Source organism: Acomys minous (assembly GCF_964271855.1).
Source record: "Acomys minous genome assembly, chromosome: 3".
NCBI lineage: Eukaryota > Metazoa > Chordata > Mammalia > Rodentia > Muridae > Acomys > Acomys minous.
Window position 1 is genome coordinate 113,166,902 of NC_140485.1, and position 21,849 is coordinate 113,188,750.

Genomic DNA, 21,849 nt, shown 5'->3' on the forward strand with positions numbered 1-21,849 from the left:
ACAAACCAGGTGGTGAGCAGAGTGTACTATTGATGAAGCTATTTGGTAATAAAACGAGACTAAAATGATGAACTTTTCCCATTTATTTTCTATGAGAGCTCATTTCTGAGAAAAGTCATTTCAAAATCTAAAAGACAAATTGATAGTCGTAGTCAGATATTTTCTGTTGGAATGAGTTCTGGTGACAGCACGGCTGTCTACCCACCAACGTGTCTGTTTTAGAAACTGTCACAGAAGACTGTAGCCTTCCAGAGCTCCATAGCCTCGTAGCAAGGCCGAGGTGCCTCTGACGCCCTCTAGTTTTCATCAGCCTTGAAGGTAGATACCCCAGTTGTCACTCCAGAGGAGTCAGAGTATGCAAAAACCATCTTTTAAGCTTGAAATTACACAATATTGTGCTAGAGGAAATATGTTATTCAATATCATGATTTAATTTAGATAAAGTAGAAACAGAAGGGAAGAAGGAAGGAGAGGAAAGAAAGAAGGAGGAAGGAAGGAAGGGAGGGAGGGAGGGAGGAATCCAAGGACACAGCATACAACATGAACAAACAGCTGGCTGGCTTTTTATCTCAGAAACAGCTTGGGACTAGCTATGCTCACAAGATCTCTTGGCAGAGCAACTTGATGAACATACCAAAGCTGTGAGAAAAAGTGTTCTTTTGCTGCATATTTCATGGTGTTATCCTGTGGCTGACTAATATAAATGAGCACATGTACATCTTTAAAAAAAAAAAGTTTGAGTGAAAGTTTCACTGATTCCTGGTATAACCCCTTCGAGGTTCACCATAGCATCTACATCAAGGACACATTACAAGGACACTCGGGACCCAGAGTCCAACCTGTTCAGTAGGTTCACCTTTCACTAAAAATCATTTGGGGGTGGGGCAGTCAATGGAAAATAGGAACAATAAATCAGGCACAAATTCAAGAGCACTGGTAGCCATTTGAGAGTGCTAACCTTTAAGAGAGACTAGTTTTAGCAGTCTCATGGATCATTTGATCTTTTTTTTTCTAAAACATAGGCATTTTTTATTTTATTAATTTATTCATATTACATCTCAATGGTTATCCCATCCCTTGTATCGTCCCATTCCTCCCTCCCTCCCATTTTTCCCCTTACTCCCCTCCCCTATGACTGTGACTGAGGGAGATTTCCTCCCCCTTTATATGCTCATAGGGTATCAAGTCTCTTCTTGGTAGTCTGCTATCCTTCCTCTGAATGCCACCAGGTCTCCCCATCCAGGGGACGTGGTCAAATATGAGGCATCAGAGTTCGTGTGAAATTCATACCCCACTCTCCACTCAACTGTGGAGAATGTCCTTTCTTTGAACAATTTACATGGTTCCCCCCACACATTCCTTAAGCAGAAGAAACAACTTAACAACATGCATTTTTGTTTGTTTGTTTCACCAGCTAGATGCCAATATTATGGAATGTTAGAAAATTGTACGTAGCTCTCCATATCTCCAGCCTTGGAGGGTACTTAGTGCTGTGAGATTCAGCATTTTTGGAGCACTTGTACCCTATCTCCCTCCCATGTTTGATTCAGTTAGCTGGGGTGTTTTATATATTTATTCACAAAGCATTTTTGTGTAGTCTGGAGTGAGTTTGTGTGTGTGTGTGTGTGTGTGTGTGTGTGTGTGTGTGTGTGTGTGTAGCATCAGAACCAGCTTTCCATCTCAGTGATTGCTCTATTTCTCCAGTGACTAGTAGTAGTTTATTGGCAGTCAGTTTGTAGAATACTCCTCTCTGGGGTTATCTAAAAGTAGAATTCTAGGATGGGAATACAAATCATTAACTTGTCTGTCCTAAAAAAAAATGTAATTAACACCAATGATATACTACTGTCTTCCAAAAGCAGATGATGATTCCAGGCTGACCTGAGTTGACACTCCGCAATATATACACAGTAGACTATATTGAGTTTTCTGCCGCTGGGGTCAAATCCTCCACACTTAATTCTCCAGTCACTTTAGTCCTCTTTGTGTGTGTGTGTGTGTGTGTGTGTGTGTGTGTGTGTGTGTATGGGCATGCATGTGTGCATGTGTACACGGTGTGCTCAAAACATACCACTCAATCAATATTTTTTTTTACAATTTTGATTCATTTGAATTACTGCATGAATAATATTCTGTTTATATAGGATACAATGGACTATTAGAATATTTTTAACTGCCCCCCACGTTTCAATATGCAGATACGTAATTTACAGAACCTCTCTCACACTGACAAGTTGTCTCATTTCTTTTACTATGTTCCAAAAAGTGCTAAAAGAATATTTACATGTGATTTCAAGCTGGTAGACTGCTATTATGCGTGGCTTTTAAAGAACTCAATTTCTCACATCTCCAGAAGCTGGCGGGCGATGGTCAGGGGTCGCACAGCACTCACCAATGACTGGGAGATCTCCCTTCCTGGATTGCAGACTCTGAACTTGTGCTTTTGCTTGGTTCAAAAGAAGCTAATGTTCTGGAATCAGCTTATTAGGGGGCTAATCCCACTTGGGAGGATGCCACCCTGTGATGCACTACTTCCTAATGGCCGTACCACCTCCATATATCGATATACCAAGATCACAGACAGCACATGTATCTGGGAGTGGACAATGGGGACTTCTCATCTGCTGCATACGTTCAGTTCATATATGTCACAATATCTATATTACTTTTTACAAAGAGAAATTGCAGACTGGCACCTGTGCATGTTCTCATTGTGTGGCGCATTGCCCGATCAGTGTTCAGGTGTCCGTGCCCTTTGGCTTTGTACTGGTAACAGTAAGACACACGGTCATACAGAACTAGTCTTACCCTCAAAGAATGTTTTCAATATTGGGGAACATTGTCAATCTAAAAACTAGAAAAGTAGTTTATCAGTTGACATTTGTTGCATTATAAACTATAGGATTTTAATCTGATTTTATTTTATTTTTATTTGTATTTTGCCTGCATGTATGTCTATGTGAGGGTGTCAGAATCCCTGGAACTGGAGTTCCAGACAGGGGTGAGCATCCACATGGGTGCTGGGAACTGAACTCTTCTGGAAGAGCAGCCAGTGCTCTTAACTGCTGGGCCATCTCTCTAGCTTCATAAATGATAGAATTTTATCAGTAGCTGTTTAAACTCTCTTTTCCCCCACATTTGTTGTAAATTGTTGGGCTTTCTTCCCCCCCCCCCCCTTATTGATTTAAAAGCATTCTTGAAGGCGCTCAGTGCTCTCTGCTTCCTTCCCAATAGTTTCTCTGTCCTTTTATAGATGCTCTGCCCTTTCTGGGTGGTTGACAGCTGCTGGGAGAGGAAGAGACCTCTCCTTTTATGGGTATGGTCTCTGGTAGGTAGACCATGCTCCAGTGAAGGTCTGACAAAGAGTTATAAGCAACACACACTGTATGTACTTGGTGGGCTTAAAAATTGTATACATACATACATCCACACATATATGTATATGAAGTTGAGTGGGAAGGGAATGGAGAGAGATCCGAAAAACGTGAGAAGAGGGGGCCAAGATGATCAAAATTTATTGTGTGTGTGAAATTCTCAGAGAACTACTAAAAATAAGGAAAAAGAAAAAGAAAAAAAAATTGCCTCTCTAGGTATCCTGTGAAAGCAGACCGGCTCTGTGTGCATTCGGGCAAGTTCCATTTGTACACAGAAAATGGTCTGATCAAATTGTATTTCTTCTGGTGTCAATTGTGCTAAGCTATTTTTGTTAAAAGAAAAAGTCACCATTACATCCAAGTTTAATACATTTTCAGACAATCCATTTTTCTTACAGCATGTAATAGCCTGTGTAAATTTTTTGTCTTCTTGGTCTATCAATTACTAAAAAATAAATAAATCATAACAAAAACAAATCTATTGAAATGTCTTGGAGTAAAGATTTATGTAGTTTCCATCAAAATTTATCATTTTTGCTTCATATATCATCTCTGCGATGTATTTCCCCATTTGTCCTAGAAAGATTTCAAGTTCAGAATTATTTTTAATCCATGATCAGGGAAGGCGGGGGGCAGTTTTCTAGTTTTGTCAGATACAGCCTAGCCCTAGAATTTTCTTACGAAATGTTCTTATTATTTTTTTTTTGGTATATAACATATTCTTAAATAATTGAGAGCACATTAATTTGTATAAAAATTTAGCTGGTTTCATAATTTCTGGAAATGCTATGAGTGGCGAGGTAATGAAATGGCTTGGAAGAGACAATTACAAATAAGCACAGTATATAGTATAATGGAGCATGTAACAGATGAGCAAAACTATTACATGCACATGTGTTAAACGGTTCATAAATACCTCCATTGCTTTACCACACTCGGATGTGTGAACACGAGCCTGCATCTGCAACGTGGAAAAGCAGCAAGAAAGCTAAGCCTGTAAATCATTTTCTGCTTCATGTAGATTCACATTTCTTTGATCAATGGGAGACCAAGTGCTGATGATCCCTCCCCTGAGCTCCTGGAATTCACCTCTGCTCGCTACATCCGCCTGAGATTCCAGCGGATCCGCACCTTGAATGCAGACTTGATGATGTTTGCTCACAAAGACCCCAGAGAAATCGACCCCATTGTCACAAGAAGAGTAAGTGCTGGGAGTAACACTGGACCCTGAGTGCTACTGTGCCCATCTTCTTAATAGTCTGTCAAGGATCGGGAGAGAAATCGTTGGGTGATTTGTAGGCACATTTATTGTTAGCAGCTTTAAAACCCAGAAGACCCTCCTTTTTCAAAATCCAGCTCTGCAAATTATTAATTACACAGAATTTATCAAGCCCCTTCAACATTTTTCAACTTTAATTTCTTCTTTTGTAAAATGAGGACCATAATATCATGTTCATAATCTTCTTAAGGAACTACATTAGTTTCTGTCACTTTAGGTGATCTGAATTTTTATAATTGGCTCTGAGCACCCACTTGTCAAAGTATTGGGGAGGGGGAAAGGGGGCTTTGAAACACTTTGAACAAAACCTACATGGAGAAATACATTTTATATATTTGCTGCACACACAGCTTTTGTTCTTGTGGAAAGCACACTCTAATTCAGTAGGTATAGGGCAGGACTGACGTTATACCATTCTAGTTCCAGAGATGTCAATACTGCTGGTCCAAAGACCAGGCTGACGCATCCAATATCAAGGAATCCATTATTGAATAATGAAATGCACACACACACACACACACACACACACACACACACACCTCTTCCATGGGGAAAATGATAGAAGTGATTCCTCATGTGGTTTTTTTTTTCCTTATGGATAAAATTAACAGAAGCAAACAAAAGTTTAAAGCTCCCTTTCAACGAGTCTTTGACAACCAAGGCTAATGATGTGCTTCATGTCAGTACCAAGCAGACATGTCTGCAATTCCTACGAGTAGGATGGCCAGCCCAGCTTGCCAGTCTTGATTATTGATTCTGCCTGACTCCTCCCCGTTTACCCCTTTCTCTGTCCCCACGTAGGCAAGCTAATACAATAGTTCAAGCCAGCCTTGAGCCCTAAGGCTCATTCCTCCTAACAAAGCAATTGATGTACTCTCCGTCAGGAAGTTATATATGAGAGGTCAGAGGTCGTAGAGTAAGAAAGAGAACAGTATCTCTGGGTAAAGCACTTAGGTCTAGGTGATCCTACGATGATCAGACCGCTGGCACATCGGAACCTACCAAGTGTCACAGTTCCTTACTAGGCTTCCCCCGCGTTGTCTCACCATGGCTAAACTCCTCCATCACCACAGACTAACAACTAAGACTTTAATTATCTCCACACAACATACAGTAGAGATTCTACCGCCTTTTGTTTTCCAAACTTGAAACAATTTTTCTTTGTATTATATTTCACCAGATTGCCGATTGCCTCATGCAGAAGCAATCATTATTTTTACAACACTGTTTGAATTCTACACAGATTGAAAAAAAAACACTCTTAATTTTATTTTTAGCATGAAAAAGCCTGAATAATATTGTTGGAAATTTATTCTTCTTTGACAAGTACATCAGGGAAAATCAATGAAAAAAATTATTGTTCCTTTTTATCATCTTCTGCAGGACCGAGTGGGGGCTGTGTTAAACATTTATCATTTAAAATGTCATTGCACATGAGCAGTTGAGTCAGCACTTGCATATGCTTCCTGAAAGGGCTTGAGTTCTAAGAACACTACATGTAAATTTAAATTTATGAAATTAGAATATTATATTTCATCTCTTCATCCTCAGAATCAACGCAATATGTGCTTACATTTAAAGAAATTTTCTAATTTTAAGAGCATATACAATAATACTCTTGAACAAATTTGTATCTTTATTATTAAGGGATAAAGTAAAGTAGGTTTTTTTTAAGTTACCTACATTTCTCAGAAGTTCCATTAGTTCAAAGTCTAGGTGTAACAAATTGCCTAAGATAGAAATTGCAAGATACTACATGCATATAACAAGACAAAGTGAAGGTTAGAAAGAAAAATAAATACATAGAATAATAAACGACTTTAGTAAGGAAGCTCAAAATGCATGCTCATTATTCTAAGAGAGCTGACATTTCTTCTTGTATGTAGTTGTAACAATAAAGCTCTCTTTCACTGAGAAGGTTATTTGGATACTAAATGATAATGTTAAAAAAAACTCTAGTGCTTATAAAATGTTATACACATTAATTAAAATTTCAATTTAGTCCAGCTCTATAATTATGAATAGTATTTTTAAAATAACTGGTAGTTTAAAATGACTATGAGTGTAGCTTTGTGTTAATTTCAGATAGGAAAGTGGTTGTAAGAACATTTTAACATAACAAAAAGGCAAGTTCTCTGCACATCAGACTTCCACATTACCTGTTTTTCTTTCCAAATTCCTTGTGAATCTGGATAAGAATTACATTGTTCCTAACACAGTTTCCCTTAAAGACATTGTTCCATTTCAAACTTATCGAGTAAAATAGGTCATACCAAGTCATAAGCACTCAGTTTCTCGTGATCACAACTACAGAGGTTGGTTTTTATGAGAAACTGTGTAAAACAACTTATGAAGAATTATTGTCCTCAGCCCCAAGGTGAAAAATGCAATGGCAGTGGATGAACTCCAGCCAGGACACTGTAATGCTCATGGGAAAGAAAACCCCAAGGGTGGGCAAGTAGCATAAATTGAAGGCCTTTCTTGCAGGGGCTGAATGAAAAACCAGAGGTCGCTTCACCTCAGGAAACACAGAAAGCTTCTAAGGCAATAAGTAAAGCTTTAACTGACTACCCTGGTCCCTTTTCCTGTTCTCCATTTTCCTCAATGCTAACAACATTTATTTCTGCTTTTTTTCCCCCCAGTATTACTACTCAGTCAAGGATATTTCCGTTGGCGGGATGTGCATCTGCTATGGTCATGCCCGGGCTTGCCCACTTGATCCTGCAACAAATGTATGTATATTTATAGGATGCTTAGGCAAAATGAAATGCCACACTGTAAGATACTTCAAGAGAGGCTTTGCTGAAAGGAAATGCTGTGAATGGGTGTCAGGTCCCCACTTAGATGCTCTGACAGGAAGCCTTGCCAGGGTGAAATAGAGCTGGCAGTTAAGACGATAGACTTTGAATCCAACCGCCACTGCATCAGGAAACAGATGAGTTTTCTTTTCTAATAAAGGTTCCAAAGTGGTATCTATTTTGAAGTCTCTCAAGCTATGACAGCCTGATGCATGATTTAGCTTTTTGAGAATGCCTGCCATCAATCTACCTGTCCAATCCTTTAAAAAAAATTTTTAATAAAAAAATGCAAAGAAATGAAAATTGTGCATAGAGGTAGGCATAAAAGTGTCTGTGTGACAGGAAGCTGAGGTGGGAAGGGATGATAAGAAATCAGGCGGAGAGTAGTCAAGGGTTGAAACTGCCAATCCAGAACAAGCTCAGAAGCCTTTGTGTAGAATTTTTCATTAATGACAATGAATGTATTAGGTGAACATAACCTCAGGAAGACGAATGAGCATGTGTTTTTCTCCTGTCATAAACAAACTGGTGAAATTCAAAATCATCAGCTGTATAGCATATGGAAGAGATATATTGAACTGGAAAATGACTGAATGTCTATTTGCCGTACACTTTTCCCCCCATCTATTAAAACCATACTACACGTAACATTATACTCAAAGCTAGTTTTCTGATTAATGACTTGTGTACTGTTATCTTCTCAGAAGATAAAAGACTCTGCTGATTTTTCTGGAGTAGGTTGCAGTGTAGCTTGTCCATGGTACCTGTGTTATCTATCAGGGTCACTGATGAACAATGTTTCCAAAGTATTGAGAGCCCAAAACGCAGCCTAGAAAAGGGCTGTGCATAGAGACTAGAATACAGGACACATAGACAGAATCCATAGTGACAGAGGTTCAAAACTATTACCTTTCCTAAAGACCTAAGTGCCCAGTGGGGAGTAAAATTCTTGATTTGCCACTTCTGAAACTGTTAACACTCTGCAGGAAGACTTATAATCAGCATGTGCTCCAGAAAAATAGAGTCTCAAAGTTTCAAATAATGAGAATTCAATCTTCAACTGGGCCTCTCTGCCCCCCTCAGAACCTAAGCCAAGTGATTCCAGCTATAGCTGCGCCATCCTATACCGGTGTGGAGCACTTGTGGACACTCCAGTACTGCCACTGTCTCCTGCACATGCTGACCACGATTTTACACTTTAGTGAAAGGTCTAGAAGTCTTTCCTTTCTGTACCCACCTTTCAGAGACAGCCCCTCTTCTGTGCTTTTATACAACACTCAAAACCTGCCCCTCTCTTTTTGTGACTAGAAATCACGCTGTGAATGCGAGCATAACACGTGTGGGGAGAGCTGTGACAGGTGCTGCCCTGGATTCCATCAGAAGCCCTGGAGAGCTGGGACATTCCTGACCAAGACTGAGTGTGAAGGTAAGTTCCTCACCTGAGAGGCTAGCCCTGCCATTCTGCTTGGCTAGAGACACAGAGGCCATCACTGTGAGTTAATGTTGATGAGGCAATCGTGTATTTGAGTCTTATATTTTAGCCAAGGTCAGAGCTAGTAAATTTAGCACCCAAGTGTCTTACTTCCTCAGTTTTCTTGTGTTATCATCTTAATTTGCTAAATAGCTGCCAAATGCATATTAATTTATCATAAATATGAGGATTATGGGAAATACAAAAGATATGCCATACACTTTTTGTCAACATGAAGAACCCCATACTTGTAGCATAAGACACCAACACAAACATATAAATGTATGGAGATACACAAACATATAATCACATGCAAACCACATAATAACATACGACAAACACAAACATACATTTAAAACATATGTATACAAACATACACACAAACTCAAAAATGCCATATACAAATGAACATACAAATTTACAAAGATTCAAGCACATACAAACATACAAAATGCAAACACATAGAAATGCAAGGAAACAGAAAAACCAAGACATGTACACAAACATATGCAACCACTCACAGATCCAGATGGACCCACACACAAAGACACAAGCACAAAAAGCATAAAAACACACATAGACAAGGACACAAATAGAAACAGACATACAAACACATATACACAGGCACAAGCTGGAAATGGAACTGAGCAGTAAATGACACCTAGAATCTTCTAGCACAGATACCTGGGAAATGTTCTGCAATCTCTGTTAACTAACTCGGTGCAAATAATCACACCACACACACACACACACACACACACACACACACACACACACACATCCAATAGCCTTTAAACACTCATCACCTAATATGAGAGTTCAGTCAAAGGTGAGGGATTATCTTCATACTAGGACACAGCTATTAACAGAAGTTGAAAGGATTCATTAATCACACTTAGGAGATGCAATGCTGACGAGCAGTGGCCAGAAAAGCTAGCGGAAAGTGACAAGGATGTCAAGACGTGAAGCTTTGTGGACAGGAGTACCCCTCTTTGAACTGACATTTTAAATTGTACAAATTTATGGGGCTTCCATGTGTTAGTTATATGTACATCTTTCATAGTGTTCAAATCTTAAATCATTATCGTATCTTAGTGGCAATACTACTTTCCTCTGTGAAACAGGTAGTGTATTAATTATTTTGTATAGTATATTGCAATACCGTGAATGGGACAACAGAAGCTGCTGCTTCTTCCATTTAACTGTCAGTTAGTAAGCAGTGACCAGCCTGTGCCCATTTCATCCTCACACTCCCCTTGCCCACTTCTGTTAACCAACATCCTACTCTCACACTTAATGAGTTCATGCTTATTAGATTAAGCATATAAGTGAGGTCATGCTGTCTTTGTCTTTGGGTGCCTGGTTTGTTACACTTAACATAATGTCACCTGGCTTCATTCCTTTGATCCCAAATGGAATAGTCCATCTTGTGTCTTAGTAGTGCTCTGCTGTGCATATTATTACACATGACTCTTCTGCAAGAGACAGACATGGTCGGAACACAATCCAGGAATGGAGTTGGGTGAGCATTCTCAGTGCTTGTGAGAAAACTCCAAGGAAACAAGACAAGAGCTGTGTGGCCTTGGCTTCTTCACAGCACAGACTTGATCTTGGAATGTGTTCTCTTGTCCTTTCCAGGGGTAGCAGAAAGGAGTGAGCTTTCTTCAGCTGTTGTTATTCATGTGCTTCTGTGAAATGGCATGTTGCCATGTGTGGCTTGCTCTTGTCCTCGTGTGACTCTTCCTTACTCTTAGGGCATGAATTTTCCGATGCCCTGAATAAAGTTGGCTATTTCAAGAGACTTTAATCTGCTTCGAATTTGGGCCCCATTCTCCCAGGTTCACAGCATCAGTTAGAGAGAATGGCAAACCGTCCTTAGATTGATCCCATGTGTTGAGTACACTGAAGAGTGCTGGTAAATGCGGGAGAGGAGACGGGGCTTTGGCATACAGAATATCAATAGTCAAAATGCTTTGAAATGTAGGTTCTTCATATCAACATCATAGAACTGCTCACAGTAAAGTGGCACCCGTGGTGACAATTAGCACAAATTATGCTCTAACATTTCAGGGACAATGAGCACTAAGAGAAAAGACAGAAATGAAAAATAGTGAAGGGTGTGTCCACAAGAGTCCATACTTTAAATGATCACCTTGGAGACAAAAGGAATGACTGTTTTCATTTGAGGAAATGGACTAAGAAGCAGAGCACCTGTGTTTATGTCCTAAGTTGGTCACGTTGTCCACCTGGTGACCTGAATTCTAGAGAACTCTGTAGATTTTCTTAGGCCAAGAAAAACAACCTACACACACACCTCTGCAGTACTACACACTCAAACTTGCAGGAAGCTAAATTCAGCTGAATTCAATATTAATATTTTAGTGAGTCAGCCCAAACCATATATTTTAAGTTCAGAAAGTATGGCAGGCTTGCTACCAGATAAGAAACTCCAGCCCTCTATAGAAAGTATGAATATTGAATATAGACTAATTCAGCTTATGTGTGTTGTGGATCATATGTGAGCATGGTGAGACTTTAAGACAATGGAATAAAATATTTTCTAACCATAAAACACACTTGTTTTGAGATTTTTGGCACTTCATATAGCATCCATATTTTGAGTATCTGTTTTCTTTATGTACATTGTTTCTTCATTGACATATGTGTATCCATTTCTATATTAATGGACATATATGTATAGGCTTATCCACCACTGAATGCTCAGGCACCACTGGGGACCACTCTGCTCTCAACCATGCCTGATGTAGCAGGATCCAGTTTTTCTTATGTAATTTTAAAATATTGGCCATTGTAAATCCTTTATTTGTAGGCTAGAAAGGAGGGTGCATTTCCATATTCTGATGAGTGAAGATTTTCAAAATCCTGAAATTAATGATGAGTATCTTAATCATGAGTTTGGCCAAGCATCATGCTAGTAGCAGTCTATTCCTAAATGTTAACATGTTTTTTTTTTCCAAGCTTGATGTTTAGAAAATTCTTTTATGATAGGAAAACTATCTCTATATAAAAGATAATGTAGTCATGGTGGCATATGCTGTAATCCCAGCACTCATGGGGAAACAGAGGCAGGTGAATCTCTGTGAGTTTAAGGCAAGCCTGGTCTACAAAGTGAGTCTATGAAAGCCAAGGCTACACAAAGAAACCCTGTCTTGAAAAACTGAAAGAGTGAGAGAGAGAGAGTGAGAGAGAGAGAGAGAGAGAGAGAGAGAGAGAGAGACAGAGAGACAGAGAGACAGAGAGACAGAGAGACAGAGAGACAGACAGAGACAGAGACAGAGACAGAGAGACACAGAGAGACACAGAGAGATAGACATAGAAAGAGAGACACAGAGAGACACAGAGAGAAAGAGACAGAGAGAGAGAAGATGACTTTCTTATGAACTTGAGTTTAATTTGGAGTTTCATTGTTCTAGTTTATTTAAAGCAAGGTATATCTCTAAAGAGTGACAAGTTTACAGTCTGTTACTAAGACATTAAAGCACAGGTCAAGGATTTCCTGTGAAGGGGAAAGTTGCTGAGAAAGAGTAGAAAATGGCTCATGGAGATCAGACACCATTCCTTTGTTCTGAAGCCATAGACCAGGAGCTGGCCCGATGCCATTAATGTTGATAGACAGATAGAGGTCTCTGGTTTCAGGGAATATGAAGACTGCCACTCAAATATCAAATATTAGCTCACAGTTTACACACTCAGCAGCATCCATTCTAAGTATGAGGGAGATAATCCTCTATTGCATTGCAGTTCTATCTACACTGACAGCAGAAATTCTCATTCTTACAATATATATTTTAAAGAGGGTGTTTAAATATTCGTGTGTCTTTTCCTAAACTCATAAGGTCATTTTTAATTCATAGAGACTTATGTTTACTTCTGTGTATTCCCGAAAATAAAGCCTGAAACAGTACAAATATAATGATATTATTATATTTTGAATTGAAAGTCAGTCGGTTGGAGAAAGGTTTTTCAACAATCAGGACAAGGAGATATCATTCTTACTTTATTAGGAGAACTTACAGGTCAGCAAGAAAAGCAATAATAGTAAAAAAGAGAAAGAAAGAAAAACAATAATGCTGCTATGTGCAAAGACCAAAACAGCTATGTCATTGAAAAAAATAAAATGGAATTCATAATTCATACGAAAAGTGTGACCTTTAAAAATGAAGACACAACAATTAAGACAATGGAAATATTGTTTGATTTATCAGTGTGTCCATCCTCCTAACAAATACATGAAGGTGTGCTGTATGTAATAACGGTTTTAACAGAATGATACGATACAATATTGGTGAGGTTATGGGAATGACTTTCATCATGTGTAGAGGTAGAGAGTAATATGACATAGCATTTTAAGATTCCCTTTTTTCAATATTAAATTTCAAGTAGACATGCCTTTAAGGAAATTATTTTTTTAAAAAAAGGAAATTATACTTTCAGTAATTTAGCCCAAAGCTGGTATCATATATGTGCACAGGCCATATTCTAATAACCTCTGCATTATTTTTTAATTGATATTACTAATGGATTTCTTGAAGCGTGCCTCTCCAGACTTCTTTTTAAATATTTTGCCTTTACAAAGCAAATGAAAGGAGTAAGTCATAAAATGACACCAAAATTTGAGTTACTCTTCAAAGTCTCCCCTTAACACGGTAGAGAGTTTAGTTTCATAGACCAGACCAGACCTTTCAGCCTTATCCGTTGACTGCAGTATGTGTGCACCATTGCTTAAGGACAGCCCTTGTAATAACCTGAACTGACTATTAACAGGGTACAGATGCGTACCTCCTCTCTAGTACTCTGTGTAACCTTAGGGTATACCCATGCTGATATGGAAAAAACAGTTATTGTTAGGAAGGCCAGGCAGTTCGGAAGAGTATAAACATACACAAAACAGCTGTGTACATACATGCACACCGTGTGTGTGTGTGTGTGTGTGTGTGTGTGTGTGTGTGTTGTCTGATACACAAACTCAATTCAATGAAAGAATACCTTTCCCTGATTTTTTCACTCTCATAAAAAAGTCTACATACATTTTAAAGCTTTACCCAGCGTTTTCTGGGAAAAGTGATCCCCGCCCCCCACCATCTTGAATTCCTATAATACAACATGAAACAGACAAAGATGGTGAAGATCAGGACAAATCAATTGAGCTTCTTTAAAAGGCTTTACGGTAATGGGGTAACATGCGTCATCTCAACTGATGCTTTTAGGCATGCCTATCTGCTAATGACTATTGACTATCTCGTGCTTCATGTGGAAACTGGGTCCCATTGAAATGAAGACATTCCTCATGTCAGATGACTGCTTGCCAAGGACAAGTCCATCCAATCCAGACGGCCTTGGACTCTCATTCTGTTCTGGTTCCTTGACATCTACCATGTATCTGTCTCATTGTGAGAGAACTGCAACAGTAGTTTGGAATGTAGATTCCTGAATCTCACTGCAGAACAGTGTTCAATACAGACGAGGGTACCTTGTATGCGACTTCACCTGTCTCGGACTTGGTCTAGTGATGTATGAAGAGGGTTTCGTTGTAATTAAAATCAATAGTAGCAAATATAAAATGACTAGGAGAGAATCTAGCCTACTAAAAAGCCTTGCTTGTTATTAATGATGACAAAAAGGACTTATTAACTTCTCCCTATCCATTTTATCCACAGGATGTAGTACAGAGGGTCACATATGGGCCATTATTCATCACAGATTACATGAATGTTAATCATCCAGTGCTTTGTTCAATAATTTATCTGTCATAATGGATTGTAGGACAAACTCTATGGGATTTTAGGTATATTTGAAAATCCAGTGAACTATTGACATTTTTCTTAATTATTTCAAATTCTATTACAACATATATATGTATATATATACACATTCATACACATATACATTATAAGTATGAATGCTTTTTAGTAGGTTTGTGTGGGTAAGCTATATCAATAATATATATATATAAAACCTAAAGTTAGTACTTACTGGTTTTTATTCTGACTGTAGCATGCAACTGTCATGGAAAAGCAGAAGAGTGCTATTACGATGAAAATGTTGCCAGAAGAAATCTAAGTTTAAACATACATGGGAAGTACATCGGAGGAGGCGTGTGCATCAACTGCACACAGAACACAGCTGGGATAAATTGTGAGACATGTGTTGATGGATTCTTCAGACCAAAAGGGGTAAGGTATACTTTTCTTTCATAAAGTTTTATTTTTGATTTAAAAAAAAAGTATGTATCCTAAACTAACCTTAATAGGATATCCAAAATACTGGACTTCACATTGTAAAAGGTAATGACTTTTCTTATCTGAAAGGGTTACACTTCTTTAACGATGATATATGCCACTCCAGAAAAGTCTATATTGCTTTTTTCCAATTGGACCCCACCCCTGGAAAACTATCTTCTGATCTTAGAATATTATTAGGTTTATCTTTCAGTAAACATAAAGCAAACAAACAAACAAGAAACATACAATACTTGTTCATTTGCATCTTTAATCTCCCTTCATAATATTTGAATATTTATTTATCCATGTTATATGCAATAATAATTGCTCATTTTGAAGAACTGGTAATATTCCTTTGCATGAGCATACACAGTAATTCAATCTATTCTCCCATTGGTGGATTATTCAGGTGATTTTTGGATCCTGATTAGCTCCTGCAAACAGGTCTGTGCATTCCACGTTATGGTCGTTTTAGTTTAGCTTCTGGAAATACTTAAGAATGAAATAGTAATTTCAAAAAGACAGGGCTATATTTAAATTTATGAGAAATTCCCACATTGTATCAAATTATAAATGGCATTTGACATGTTCACCAAAAATATTTGGTGTTTATGAGTTACGTCTCTCCACTGCTATTTATGATTCATGAACTGTTTGGATCTTAGTCTTTTTAAAGGTTTGAAACTATATCATTGTATATTTAATTTTTATCTCAACTGACTGTTGGCTATTTGTGTATCTCCTATCTTGAAGCATACATTCAAATAAAGTTATTATTCCTTTCCAATTTAGAGAATGTCTATTTTTACATTTTGGTCAACATCTTGAGCAAATTTTTAGTTAGCATGAAATAATGATTTAGACATAGAGCTAGCTGTTTGGAAATCATGTGACGTGGCCATACATATGCATTGGTTTGCACACTAACATCAGTACACTTGGAGTTGAGTAATGCAGGTTTCTCCACTTTATACTGCATTAAACAAGACTGTCTCCTAAGTATCTTATGTGAATTGCCACAAATTTTTAATAATTACTTCTTTTACTTTTTGAGATTATAATTATGTTGTTTCCTACCTCCTGTTTTTTCCTCTAAACCCTCTGATGTGTCCACCCTTTGAGTTTTTCAAATTCATGGCTTTGTTTTTCATTAATTGTTGTTACACGCATGATCTGTATAGAGTTCCATGTGTGTTTTCAGGTGGGCCAAAAGCACACCAGTTGTTTACCCACAGAATGCTACAATAAAATTTTCAAATAAAGATACGATTGCTTGCTACTTGTTTAGAATCTATGTGTCAATAGAGAGAGGATGAATATCACACTAATGCTGAGTCGTTTTGTGAACATATCATTTTTCCATGTACTTTTAAAAACTTGCTGGTGACACTAATTTTGGTATAGAGACCTTACACACCCTTAGTTAAATTTAAATGAGCCTTTTGTTTGTATTTTTTGGGTCTAAAATAGTGATTAATAGTTTAGTTATCTTTTCCCTCCTAATTCTTTCATGCTATTATTAAGAAAAAAATTAATACTGAGTTTATCATCTGTATTGACTGAAAATTCATTTGTTTGTTCTAGCAACCTTAGGGTATTGTTTAGAATTGCACTTGGACTCTTGTCTACAAATCATGCCAGGCTCACTCGCTACTTTGCAATATTTATGCTGCTGTTAAGTAGAAATGTTGAGAACTGACAGTTTTATTTTGTTCTCACTTTAAATATAAACATAATAATTCACTATTGAGCATGATGTGAGTTATGGGGTTTTTATGGGTGCCTTTTGTCAGATTCAGCATCTTCTCTGCACTTCCCAGGTAACTGAGCATTTTTATAATAAAAAAAATGCTGACACATTTTGTGAAATGTTTTTCTGCATATATTAAAATAGATATAAGTATTTTCACTTTGCATATTAATATGGTTGGTTTGTATTTATTTGCAAAATATAAAAACAGTTTTGCATTTCTGCACTAAGTACAATTTATTTATAAAATAATATAATTTTCATGCATGACATCATTTTATTTAGTTAAGGAATTTTTGTCTTGCTGTATGAGGGATTTGGAACTTCAATTTTCTGTTTTTATAATATTTTCTGTTAGACATTTGTGGTAGGTTTTATCAGCCTCAAACAAAAGAGCTCTTTCTCAGGTCTGAAAAATCATATATGTAGTATGTATTGAAATCAAATCTGTTCCAAACACTTAGTACATTTTACACTAGAATTTCCAAGTGAGCTACCTAAGCTTTGCATTTTTCCCTATTCATGGGTGTATGGAATGAAAATCAATATTAATTAATGTTTTAGAAACAGATATATGGCTAAACCTAGTAGGGTTTGTATTTTTACGTTTTGTGTATTTGCCAAGGTCTCATAATGTAGCTATTATCAAATTGAAATCTCCTGGCTAGCCTTGCAAATATTCACACGACAGGCTGGCCCTCACGTGACGTTCTGATGGATCCCCTTCTCAAGAGTAGTCTCCCTCCCCCCAACGCACACACTCTCTGTCTCTGTCTCTGTCTTTGTCTCTGTCTCTCTGTCTCTCTCTCTCTCTCTCTGTCATTCTCTCTCTCTCTCTCTCTCTCTCTCTCTCTCTCTCTCTCTCTCTCTCTCTCTCTCTCTCCTCTTTCTTCTTCCAATCACTCAAACTTTTACCATAAAGGTTTTCTTCATGTGTTGGCTATCTATCCCCTATTTCTTTTAAAGTCTAAAGCACTTTACAGGTAAAGCACTATCACCTGCTGCAGCACACCTAGCATTTATTTCCTGTCCTGTAGGATGCTTCTCAATTCACTGCCTGATAGAAAGATTTGATTGATTGAATTTGAGCTACGGTCCTGCTACACAGAGGTTAGGATGGTCTGAAGCTCACCTTGCAGGCCAGACTGTCCTCACACTTATTTCCCCTCTGGCCAGTCGCCACAGCACTCTGGGCTTGTCCCAGAACCACAACCTTCCAGATATCTCCTTCAGGTTTGAATCTCAGCAATTTTTCTAGATGTTGGAAAATTGCCCTACCTATTAAATTGGGTACATGATCTGTGTAGGTTCTGTAAGGAAATAGCTATTTTTATATTTGTGGGAAAGAAAGAGAAAACAAGAGAAGAGGGACAAGGTATGAGGGTGCAAAACAGGCAGTGTGCAATATCTGTACTTTACCACTGTTCACTTTTCACAAGAACATTTGCACACTCAGGATATCTCAGTGAGTGGCCTACATTTCTCTGTGCTTCTTGGGCATGGCTCACTGAGCTTTTCAGAGCAATCAGTTGATTTTGATCCATACAGAGAGTTTTTGAGGTTACTTGTTTTGTTGTTTTGTTTTGTTAAGACGGGGTTTCATTTAACCCATGCAGCACCTAAACTTGCTATGTAGCTGAGGCTGGTGTTGATAATTCCTGCCTGCCTCCACCTCCCGACTTCTGAGGTCACGATGTCTGATGCTCAGCTATTTCATTAAAGGGTCATTTGATGATTTCTGTTCTCTTCCTTTCTTCTGTGGCCCTAACTACCTGTATGTCAGGTTGCATAATTGGCCCATGCATGTTACTGAGGCGCTGCTCACTTTACCTTCCGTTTATGTTTTCCCGGATGGAATAGTTTCTCTTTTTCTCAAGTCATGTCGTTGGGGTTGACTATCCTCCCTGCCCCCACTATTTGTAGTCTGAAATTAAACCTATCCATTTAATTTGAAATCTTCAGATGTTGTGTTTCAGCTCTCTGGAGGTTGTTTCCCTCCTTTCTTATACCATATGTTTCTCAGCTGGAATACCTTGCGCATCATGCATAGACATCATCCTAAGAATTACTAGACAGACTGCAGTCCCAGCATTGACTTCCTTGTATGTTAATTCCAACCCTGGTTCTCTGCCAGGTCTGCATCATTGACTTCTCTTTCTTAAATGACAGCTACAGCTTCCTATTTCTTCTCATGCCTACGAACACACACTTGTATATCTGTAGTGACATGGTGCAAACATCCCACACCCCATTTTCTTCCTCTGAAGATTATCAATGTGTTCTGAGTACAGTGAAACTTGCTGGTGCATAGCATGGCGGAGGAGAGCACTTGCTGCTTGAGACGTTTGATGCAAAGCTCATAGTGCTTAGCTCATTTTTTCACTAAGTTCATTTAAACCCTGTTTACTTGGTGCAAAATGCTGAAAGCAGCACTCAGACTTCTGTCTTCTTTTGAGTTCTTTCCACCGGACATCTTGGCATCTTATGAATGATGTTTTATGCAGAGTGAATCAGCTAAGCTGTGTATGCGGGGAGGAGGCATATTAATATTCAGACTTCGATATCCATCCCTCCACAGACCTCTCTTCAGTGATTTGTCTTTTTATTCTTTCAACATCCAATCTCTATAGTCCCCGTCTTCTTCTTACCATTCTCAGCATGCTTAAGAAACTCGTTCTCACATTTCTCCTCAATTTACATTTTCATCTAATGATGTGTTGAACTTATATAAGTATTACCATAATCATGACTGGTAACTGGCTTAAATTTTCACTACAAGCAACATAATTAAATGAATCTACAACTCTTATAATGATCACAAAAATGTTTATAGAAAAATCATTTTGAAAAAATGCAAATTTTATGAGCACTTAGTGTCTGGGTAGAAGTTTACAAAGTTACAAAATCAAGAGCTTTGTGCCTGGGAAATTGTTAGGTAAATGATCTCCATGGGAAGGGGGAAGAGCTCCATGATAGTCTTAAACTGTTGCCCTCAAGTATGGAGACATAAGCCTGGAGACAAAGCCTTTACCTGCATGCACCTTGGCCTTAGTAACTTAACTTGATCCTAGATTCATCTACAAAATACATGCATTTGATCAGACTTATACATGTGCATTTTACACATAGAATATTTAAGCAAAGCTTACTTACTAATTGCCAACAATCTGAATTCTTATGAGAGTGCAGAATTCATTACAGGACTTCTTTGTGTGTAAATCTCCAAGGCTAGAGAAGATCTTGATCAATAATCTGATTCAGGTAGGTGTCCCTAGTCAGTATCAAGCATAATAATTAGCTAGAAGGCTTTGATTTCTCCAGCTTATCATTTCTATCATGAATCACGTTTGTAACAGTGAAAAGTTCATTCAAAAAATAGATATTTTTTAATGTCTTGCAATATACCATAACAGTTTTTCTTTTCTGATGCTGGCCGGCTCTTCCCTAGAGAAAGCTCATTCAAAGTATATTCACCAATTACTCCTTCTATTTAAGCTCCAGTGTAAATGTTACTGTTTCTGAAATTTACTGCCTACAGTGGATTGTGGAATTTAATCCATTGAGGCCCTTCTGGTGTGTCTGGCTTACCACTTTTCTTTACTCAATGTGTCCTACAACCTTTTTATTCCCATAAGCTTGTTTAAGGTAGGGAACGTGGCTCATGCCTGTGTCACAGACAGTGTTAGCATGAAGGGGACATGATTAAGAATGTCTTAAATAAATGATGGTTTTGAAACTGTTGTGAACTTGAGTTATATTTAATCAGATTTATAAACAAGTCTACTTTTTACATCATGATCTATATTAACAAATAAATTCCTACTTAAAATTTAACTTAGGTATAGATACATATGAAATTTATAGTCTACTGGAGAAAAGTACATTCATACAACACACATACACAAACACACACACACACACACACACACACATACACACACATATATATATATTCATTTCCTGGAAAAACAGTTTAGGGTTTTTGTTTTCTACTATGTCATCTGGAAAACAAATGTGTATGCAGTATTATAAGCAATTTAGCTTTGTTTAATTCAAATATTCAACAGTAAAAGCTACCCTTGATTCTAACCATTTATGGTGTACCAGAGAGCCTGTGAGATGCCGTCTTCACTTCCCTATAGAGCATCGTTGGAGCTGTTGTTACTGTCCTGGTGTCAGTGAAGGGAATGTTTTGCACAGGCCTGGATGGGATACAAGCTCAACTTCTAATGACAGAGTCTGAACATTTCTATCTGGGTTACATGGCCTCATAGAAAACCTAATTTTTAATTTAAATATTTAAGGGTGCCTCTTTTGAGCAACAATTATAAGTTTCTATTTAAATATTTATGCCATGGTTATTGTGAAAAGTCTTTTTTATATATTTTATTAATTTATTCATATTACATGTCAATTGTTATCCCATCCCTTGTATCCTCCCATTCCTCCCTCCCTCCCATTTTCCCCTTACTCCCCTCTCCTATGACTGTGACTGAGGGGGACTTCCTCCCCCTGTATATGCTCACAGGGTATCAAGTCTCTTCTTGGTAACCTGCTGTCCTTCCTCTGAGTGCCACCATGTCATAGTAAAACATATAATAAACCGACAGGTTAAATTATGGGATATATATATATATATATATATATATATATATATTTGAGTATCCTAAGCAGATATCATAATTTTGTTGTTTCTTGAAGCATATTAGGAGATGGGGGCTCTTTATCTGTGGTTTCCTTTATATAAGTAACGAAACATGGAAGAATCTTATTGACTACTGAATCTAAATAATAAATACCTATAGGTTAGTGACATCAGGCCCTTTGTGTGTCCACTTAGAAAAACTAGATTTTAGAGCTTCATCAAATCATATCAAAGATAATTTTATAATTTTATCAGAATAATTTGAAATATGTTTTTAAAAACTAGGTTGT

General features: G+C 37.8%; 1 protein-coding gene across 1 annotated transcript in view; it reads left to right on the plus strand.

Annotated features, from left to right (window-relative positions):
* Positions 1-21,849, plus strand: part of LAMA2 (laminin subunit alpha 2) — a 588,770-nt gene that overhangs the window by 223,830 nt on the left and 343,091 nt on the right. Inside the window, exons 5-8 of the mRNA XM_084776810.1 lie at positions 4,396-4,575; positions 7,296-7,385; positions 8,760-8,877; positions 14,938-15,116. Coding sequence (XP_084632936.1) covers positions 4,396-4,575; positions 7,296-7,385; positions 8,760-8,877; positions 14,938-15,116 — 567 coding nt within the window. The remainder of the gene's footprint in view (positions 1-4,395; positions 4,576-7,295; positions 7,386-8,759; positions 8,878-14,937; positions 15,117-21,849) is intronic.